The sequence below is a fragment of the Oryctolagus cuniculus genome, chromosome 1 (assembly GCF_051225735.1).
Source record: "Oryctolagus cuniculus isolate XC-2025 breed Fujian yellow rabbit chromosome 1, ASM5122573v1, whole genome shotgun sequence".
In the NCBI taxonomy this organism is placed as follows: Eukaryota; Metazoa; Chordata; class Mammalia; order Lagomorpha; family Leporidae; genus Oryctolagus; species Oryctolagus cuniculus.
This window is the reverse complement of record NC_142867.1, coordinates 101399974-101409106: the sequence shown is the minus strand read 5'-3', so window position 1 is coordinate 101409106 and position 9133 is coordinate 101399974. Positions and strand designations below refer to the sequence as shown.

The following is a 9133-nucleotide window of genomic DNA, read 5'->3' as shown; positions in this document are numbered from 1 at the left end:
AGTACCTCAGACTAGGGAACAGCCTTGACAAGTTGCTTTTTCAGCAGGGTTTAGCTAGGATATAACAGAATTTATATGAATCTGAAACTCCCATTTTTCCCTAATTGACCCCAAATCATGTCAGCTTCAATACTTGATATATTTGTTGGTATTATAGAATAACAAGCCAAAAAAGAGGAAATCTAAGCTAATAGCCTTAAATGTCAGAGTATGCTTAAGGGGGGCTAGTAAATTATACATTAGACTCAGTTTATTGGGTAAGAGCAATGTTTATACATATCCCATTTCCGCGATGCAGTTAGGAAGAGCAGATGAGGTATAATTAACAAAAAACACTATAGGTTCTTTAAGCGTCTGAAGGTAATAGAATGAAGAATTTTTGTAACCCCATATATTCTAAATTAAGAAGGAAAAGCATCCAAAAAGCCAATTAGCAAGAAAACTTTTTTATTGATAGAAAAGCAAAACAAATTTTCCATGAATTCTAGTATTTGTTTTATTCTCTCTATTGAATATACTCAAGTTCAAAAATCAGTTATTTCTGTAGTTATTTTTGTTGTAGTTGTCACTGTCACTGCTGCTGCTGTTGTTGTTTGTGTCTCCAGAGAAATAACCCAGTGTAATCACAAGTGTCAGGCAAATATCTCTGCCTCAAACAGGTAGGGCCACCTTGATAAGTATTGTCTCCGGTTGAAATTAATTAAATTCTTATTCTCAGATAAGTATTCCTACATGGCACCAATTGTATTATTAAATTGGTGACAATTGGCATCTATATCAAGCCTTATAAGCCGTTTCTCAAATATTACCAGATAAATAAAAAAACAAACCAGAATCAGATTTACATTCAGTCCAGTGATTAAACACCCTCCTATCGAAAGAGCAATTCATTCTAATATGATTTGAAACATCTGTGATCCATAATCACTAGTCCAAGAAAAGAGTGGCCCAGATAAGCGCTTCTACTATTCTAATTAAAATTCCAGATTCACATGGTAATGGACCTGAGGAGCCTGACCCGATTCAATTTAGTTTTTCTGGTTCTTATTTAATGTATAATTTCCATGTAAAATCAGCTAGCAATTACTCAACTGTCACCCACAGAAAAGCACTTAAAGCATATATTTTTACACTGGTAAAATGAAATTGTAACCATTATCTAATTAATTAAATTAACAGTTATAGAAATGTTAGAAAGTTAGATGCCAAGAACTTTAAAAGCTAATTTATCCATATTTTCAAAAAAATTTAAACAAAATTAAATAATGTAATAATCATATTTTCACTTTACCTTTAGCTATACAGATATGTTTCATCTGCACACAAAATATATGTTGAAATTAAAAAACAAAACACAATCAGGTTTGTGGTTTAGATTGGCCCTAAACTTCTCCTGAAAATTTTTGCTTTTCATTTAGACATTTGGACCGCATTGAAATGCCCATAATTTCATTTTCACTATAACATTTCAGTCATGATCCTAAGAAAGGAAGCTTGTCCAATTATCAGTTTCCTTAGTCAACCAGGACTCTCCTCTTTCACTAAACAAAGAGAAAGTCATTCAGATTTGACTCAGAGAAATAAGTGCATGCACATACCTGACTTCTCAGTATCCTCTCTGGATAAGAGGGTGGAACAACTATTTGGTTTCTATCTCATTCTTGTAATGACAGAAAAGAGAATACAAAAAGTCCATTGTAAATTTGTACAAAATGTATGCATATATAAATACATTATATATGGGTGTATATAAATTCTAAAGGTTATATCCATCTACTTCTTTAAGATTCAAAATCTCATACAGCTGACATAATGGCATTTTCTCTCCATTTCTCCCATCTTAAAAAAAACAATAAGAATCAAGCATGCCACCTTATTAATATTTAATAGCAAATGCAGAAGTTGAGCTGGAGCTTTAGGGGTTTGAAGCAATTAGTTTGACGGGACATCAGTGAATAAAATCCTTAAAATAAATTTAGTTATTTCCAGATTGTCATTTTTTCTATATAAATGAAAATCTAAATGCTCTGTTGGTAGTATCCCAAACTCTTGAGACTATAAAATGAGTTCTGTAAGAAGCAATGCTTTAAACAGGATCTGTACAGATTGCTTGGATATGTGCTTATTGCCATAATTTGGTGTGGAGAAAGTCTCAAATGATACTTGCAGAAGTTTAGGGTTCTTAGTATATTAACCTCAGCATGAAATCAAACTCACAAACTGCATTATCTTTACATAGGGTACTATTAAAAATAGTAAACCAGAGCTAACTAATGGAGAAAGCCATACACATTTAAAGGTGCACAATAGAAGCATATTACAGATGTGTGCCCACATTTAAAGGTATCAAGACCTCTCTCTCTCTCTCTCTCTCCCTCCCTCCCTCCTTCCCCCCTCCCCCTTATCGTTCTTACAATATGCATAATTATTTTATTTCTCTTGCTGTTTCTATCCCTCTGGGGAGAAAATGACAAAGGACATTACCCCCCTGCCCCAGAATTACAGGCTGCTCCTTGTAAGGGGATTATTATTGCATGCCTTGAATGCATTATGATTCATAAGGCAAGAACATATGAGTAGCTTCAGCACCAAGGAAATGGAATCATCATCCAGAACTGCTCACACAGAACATCTTATTGCTTTAATAAAATGGGAAATTATTCACTGTAAAAGTGCACCAAATAAGGGAAAGAAAGTAATATCCATGCATTTACTGGAGCTTATTGAAAATAAGGAAGCTCCCTTCTGGGTCCCTAAATCTATTCAAATTCCAGTCCAAAAGTCATTCTGTAATAAGATATTAAAGAACTATAGCTGGATGTGGGTGAGCTACAAAAACTAATGGACTTTCTTTCTCACAGTGCCTTAGTCATTCTGGTGTACAATGTAGAGCTCTGATGCACTAAAGGATTCCCTAGTGGCCTGATAGAGTTAATGCACTCTTTCATCTATTACTAGGAAGTGACTAAGGCACTGGAGAGAATCTGGTTCATTGTTTAAAATATTGTAGCCAAAGATTATACCTGGTCTTCCTAGTATAGCAACATGGCACGTTTAAATGTTAATTTTTCTGTGCTTCATGAAAGGACTTGGGTGCATATCCAATGAATGACTAAAATTAATTTTTTAATTATTTTTATATAAAGACTGAGCTTGGGCAACTTAATAGATAACAAAAAACATCAGAGGCAATATTCTTTCTGGAGAATACAGCATATGCGTGGAACAGACATAGAATACAGAGCAATGATTCATTTGGGAAGATATATTTTAGGGGCACTGTTGCCTTACCTCCTGCAGGATAGTAAGGACTTTTTTAGTTGCACTTTTTGTACATGATATTCATATATTTTTCAAACATTTGAATAGCTGTCAGAGAGTTGGTTTCTATGAAAAGATGCCATTGCATATAATTAAGACTGTAATATGCTTTCTACCCCTTCTATCATCCATCCAGCAGAAACACAGTGGTAGATAACCACAGGAAGACTCCATTTCCAACACAGATGGCCTTGTCTGGCATTAGGAGACAGAGAAGAAAACATCTATCTCCATCTCTCACTTTCCTTTTGCCTTAAATTTTTTCAAGTGTTCAACAAAGTTAACTAAGCCAGACTCAGAAAGAGAAAGAGAGTCCTTTTTCTGCTGCATCTCAAATACAGGCACAAATTTTTAAATTAATAAGCTTCAAAAATCTTTATAAGTAGTTACTAGATTTAACTTCTCTTAAAATTTGCATGTCCTGTCACACAAATTGCCCAACACCCCCACCAGTCTCACCCTCAAACACGTAAGCAAGCACACACACCACTGCCTCCAGGTGGTAACTACATGCAGGCACTGTTTAAATATTAACCATATTTTAATAGATGGCATTCCTGCACATCCATTATATGTTTACTGTCTTTGTGGTTATTTCTATTATTTGCAAAAGAAAACATGTGTGTCATCTTTTTATAACAGTCTACTATAGAGTAAGGTACAAAAGAACACTTTTGGAAACAGCAGAAGCCAGGTCTGCACCACCAAATTCTTCATCTAGTGGTAATTATTATATCATAACAACAGCTGGAAATTAAGAGCAAGGATATACAGTTTGGAGGATGTAGTACAGAACTATATTTTTCTTCCGTATTTGGTACCAATATAATAAATCTATAACAAAGGTGCACTTGTTCTAAAATTAAAACAGAAACATTCTGGTTGGTTAGATACTGCACTTTCTGTACTGCACATCACCTAACATTTTTTTTTTACAAAAAAGGGTAATTAATGCAATGTGTAATAATAAGAAAACCAATTGTACACGCTAACCTGATTATAGAAAAAAAGGAAAAAACAATCAAAAGCAATAGGACTATAGTCACTTTCCTAAACAGCTCCTCCTCCACCTGAGGAGAAGGTAACCATTATGGTGAGGCGATTTCAGCACCAGACCTAGTTGGACAGCTCCCAGATTCTCTGAATCCTGAAAATGCCATGAGTCAAAGGTGTATGAGTGGGGTTAGGATAGGGAGCAAAGCCATAATTTTTAAAACTCACTTAAAGATTCTAAGGTACTTATACTCGGCCAGCGAGAGACATTTCTCAGCGTAAATTAGAATGATCAGTTCTGGAAAAGGTCACGGTTAACAAAGAAAGCTGAGAAGAGGGTTGACTGGAGGGGGTACCTGTAATGAGCATTTTTCTGGGACTTTCTCTGTGGCCTCTTGGAGTCCTGGTGCTTACTGCTGACGTTTTCTTTATAATATACTATTGCCTGAGCCCGGCTGAAGGTGAGCATGGGGAGGGAAGGGAAGCTAAAGGAAAAGTGAAAGCTGGAGCCAGGGGCAGAGGGGAAGGAAAGTAACTAAACCTTAACTTGACAGCTATGTACAACATTGCAGGGCCCGCTCCCCTCCCTTTGCTCCAGGGGTCAATGCCTTTTATATATTTGGTAGTTTGTGCGGTTTCTCCTCCTTATTGAGGGGGGCGCGGTACAGGGAGGGAAAAAATGCATCCTTCATTAACAATGAGAAATTATGTGATTTGTCATGCGCTTGGATTGTGTTATTAATATTATAATAATTACTATAAATATTAATAAAGGATTATTATCAGCGTTATTTCTTCTTCCGAGACTTTCCTAGCCCAATATTTACAAATACCGCACAGTGCCTCGGCGGAGGAGAAACGGAGTAAAGGAAAGAAGGTAAGGAGAGAAGGAAGAGGAAGGAGAGGTCAGAGGAAAATGGAAAAGGAAGGAAGGACAAAAAGCAAGGATGGCAAAGATGCTGGAAACGCGGAGGGGGAGAGGAGAGGGGCTAGACAATCAGGACAGTACCACCGTTTGCAAAAGGCCCTCGCCAGTTGGGTCCAAACAGGAGGAGGCTGCCTGTGCTCCTTGTGGACTTGGGGCTGGTGGTGGAGGTTCAGGAGCACAGGGGCCCTGGCAGGGGAGGCCAGGGGACGAAGAGGAGGAGGAGGAGGAGGAAGAGGTGGAAGAGGAGGAGGAGGAGGAGGAAGCGGTGTTGGAGGGGGCGCAGAAGGCAGAGTCCCTGGGCTGCCTCTCCAACCGGGTTTCTTTAGCGTGGTTTGGGGCCTGCGTGCCTGCCCGGGGGAGCCCCCCGCTGCTGCGGCTACCGCTGCAGTGATCCCGCTCATATTCCTCCTGAGCCCTCTGCATCTTCCGCTTCTTCATCCTGCGCTTGTGGATGTGGAAAGTGGAGAGGGACAGCACGATGAGGCAGAAGATGAGGGTGACCAGGACAATCAGCACCAGCGTGGAGGAGAAGGACTGGAAGAGCTGCTGTCCCACCTGCGTGATGCAGGTGCCGCCACCGCCGCCGCCGCCGCCGCCGCCTGCGCCCGGGCCGCGCGCTCCAGCGTTGCCGCTGCCGCTGGCGTTGGGGGAAGCAAAAGTCCGGTTGAGGAGACACGGCGGCAGCGCCAGCCTCAGCTCCTTCGGCGCCCGGGCACTCATCAGCGCTGGGCTGGCAGGGGCCAAGCCCACCAGGCTTCCTCTCTTGGGCTCACGGTTCCCACCAGCCAAGAAGAGGATGGAGCCCCCGCCACCCGAAACTACTCCCGGACTCGGGAGGGGGTGTGCGCGCGAGCCAAGGACTGAGGGATCAGCTGTTGGCAAGCAAGCTGGCCAGGGAGCGGGTGGCGCCGAGGAGATCCTCTCTGGTTCCGCCTCGAACGCGACTCCGCGCTCCCTTTTTCGTTCGCGAAAAGGCACCAGGCTGCAAAGAGAACAGGCTTAGGTTATGTTCCCGGCCGCTACCCAAGGCAGTGCAGAGCACGGGAAGAATCGGCCACCACTGCAAAGCGGCTGACGGAGCACGCGGCCCCAAAGGGGCGCTGGCCGCCTTCTCTGCAGCCGGCAGACCCCTGCCCGCCCGCCCCTGGCAGCACACCAGAGCCTCCCGTAGCCGGCTGGAGCCTCTCGCCGGGGAGGGGTCTACGCTGGAACCGCGGAGGTGCAGATTACTCAGCAGATAAGGCAGCTCCCTGCGCCTTTCACAACTTTGCAATTGCAACAGACCCGGCGGTCTTCTCGGCTTGCGGTCCTACTTCCCAGAGCGCCGACTCGACTCTGCTTCCCTGCGCCCTTTCCGTGGACGTCTTCGCCTAGACGCCTCTCGCCCCTGCACCCACTCCGGGTACGCAGTCCTATCTTCCCTTCCCTCCACCTCCAGAGTCTCCCTCCCCAGACGACGTCAGATCACTGAGGTCGGGGGTGCCCCTAGCACCACATCCCTCCCATTCTGCCTCTGTCCGCGGCGGCTGCTGACGCGCAGGATCGCGACCCATTCTTTCTCCAGCCTTCTTCTCTGGTACCCTGCCCCACCCCACCTCCCAAAACGAGCAGAAACACCTTCCTCAGCTGAAGCACATCCGCGCAAACGCCCCCTTTCCTCCCGATCGTCCTGTGTCCTTATTTGTCAGGATCCTGCTTCTCTCTAGGGGAGATAGAACTGAAAGGAAGAGGGTTCCCGCCTGCAAAGTTTGGGAAACAGACCTTACCTCCGACCTTCCCAGACCCAGCCCGCGGGCTCCGAGGCTCTTCCCGGGTACCACAGCCCGTGGACCCGCAGCGCGCAGCAAGAGCCTCCGTGCAGCTCCCAAGAGGTGGCTGCAAACTGTTGCACTGCGGAGCAGCGAGGCGGCGCGCGAGCCCAAGCTGGGGCCGGGGCAGGGGTGGGGGTCGAAGCTAGGGCCAGGGGTGCCCGCCGCAGGCCGCGGGGCTATTCTCTCCATCGGCGTTCTACTGGCGAGTCACAGGGCCATTCGAAAGCTTCGGCCTCCTTGGGTCTCTTACCTGGAGCCGCCAGCTGGCTGTAGGTAGGGAGCCCCCGCCGCGCGGCTGCAGTGCTGGCTGCAGAAAGCGCGGAGTGAAGGGGCAAGAGACCGAGCGGCGCTGCCGCCGCTGCCACCGCCTTCGCCGCTGCTTCGGGGAGCTCAGCTCCCAGCCTATTGCCAGAGAGGCCGGTGACGTCAGGCAGCCACCGCCAGGGCTCCAAGCCACCCTTCAGGCCCCCACCCACCCTCATACCCCAACACCTTGTCCTGGCAGAGGACAGGTTCCCAGTTCTCTGTTCTGCTGTGGGCCTAAGAGGAGCAGCCACCTCCCCCACCCTACCAGCAGCCCACCTCTCTACACCCCCTTGCCTAGGAAGGGCTGAGGCTTTACTTCTCCAGCTGTCGGATTCCTCACTCTCATTCTCCCAGATGGTCCGAGGAACACATTTGCACACCCTGGAGAACCCTCTCCCCAAGGTGCACAGACCAGACTTACTCCCTGGTGACTGATGAGGATTCCCCCGGACCGCAAATCCTGTCTATGCTGCTCCTTTTTCTGAACATAAACTGCCCGCAATAGGGGTATAACAGATGTCTCAACGCAAGTGTGACAGAACCTGAAGCACAAACCCGGACATGAATCAAATAATCCAAACTAACCATTTTCCTTGCCACCAGAGTGCCCAAATTATTTTCATCCCACCCATCTCATTATCTTCTCCTCCTTCACAAACTCATCTCATTATCTTCTCCTCCTTCACAAACTCATACCCACTAATGTATTAAATACCCACTAATGTATTAAACACTCCTCTTCTATCTAGACACCAGCCGTTAATACTCGTGAGCAGGAAGGTGAAATGTCTCCTAGGAGTGCAAGTAAACTGCCCTGTGCCATTCTGGGTATCTCTCATGAGGCACCCCTTCACTGGCCCTAAATCTTGGTAAAGTAAGTGCTTGGTGCATTTGTTCTGTAGCCTTTCAGCACAGTAGATAAAACTTCTGGAAGGGTTCTCAGCAACCTGAATAAATCTGAGTTGGGACTAGTCAGTTGAAGAACTTTGGAAAACATACAAAGAGTGCATTTGGTCACAGTAGCCATCTTTGAGATGACGTGTGTTCATTTTGCTATTGGAGAAGTCAGATTGGAATAGGATCTAAGGAAATCCATTTTATTATTAATGCACATTTCCTTCTTCCTTCCCGGCTGTTTTCTTCCTGTCACCGAGTCCAACACAATGCCTGAACAACACTTGCTAAATTGAATGATACAGTATACACGACTACTTTTTCCTGATATGCATCAGAGATGAGAGGTAGCAGAAATGGTTGATCCCTACCTGCTTTTATTTGTTGTACTTGTGAAGAAAGAGGATCTGCCCCCTGGAGATGGAAGTTGTCTGTAATCTGGGGTCTCTTCCTCTCACCCTGTGTTCCTATCTAGTCTTACTACAAATTCTCTTTTTTCTGTGCTAGCATATCACATATAGAAGAAGAAATAAATCACATCTCCACAAAATTCTTTCATTTATCTGAATAAATATCATCAGTTTTATCTTTATAGCCATCTCCATAAAAAGGCGTATCTCTGTTTAAACTAACAGCTCAGTAATGCTGAAAATATTGATTCAGAACATGGATTAATATCAAAGTCACACAGATAATGATTATTAGTGAACCCAAAGGTAATATACTCTTCCCGCCTGGAAGGAAGACATCTGATTCCCATGAAAGCCATCTGCCACATTTGGACATTCTGATTTTGGTGATGATTAAATGATACTTCACCACTGACACCTGAAAAATTATGCCTCATTTTTGCATACCGTCTTTGCTCCTGAGAATTTGA

General features: G+C 44.4%; 1 protein-coding gene across 4 annotated transcripts; it reads right to left on the bottom strand.

The window, feature by feature from the left end:
• Positions 1-430: 430 nt before the first annotated feature.
• Positions 431-7539, bottom strand: C1H11orf87 (chromosome 1 C11orf87 homolog). 4 transcript variants are annotated; one of them, XM_008261787.5, is made up of 2 exons: positions 7304-7539; positions 431-6224 (listed from the first exon to the last, which is right to left on the bottom strand). In XM_008261787.5, the coding sequence occupies exon 2, from the start codon at positions 5960-5962 to the stop codon at positions 5312-5314; it is 651 nt and encodes a 216-aa protein (XP_008260009.3). In that variant the 5' UTR covers positions 5963-6224; positions 7304-7539; the 3' UTR covers positions 431-5311. The 4 variants fall into 4 exon arrangements, with proteins under 4 accessions (XP_008260009.3, XP_008260006.3, XP_017199004.3 ...); XM_008261784.5 differs by lacking the exon at positions 7304-7539 and adding an exon at positions 7009-7255; XM_017343515.4 differs by lacking the exon at positions 7304-7539 and adding an exon at positions 6399-6819.
• Positions 7540-9133: the final 1594 nt, after the last annotated feature.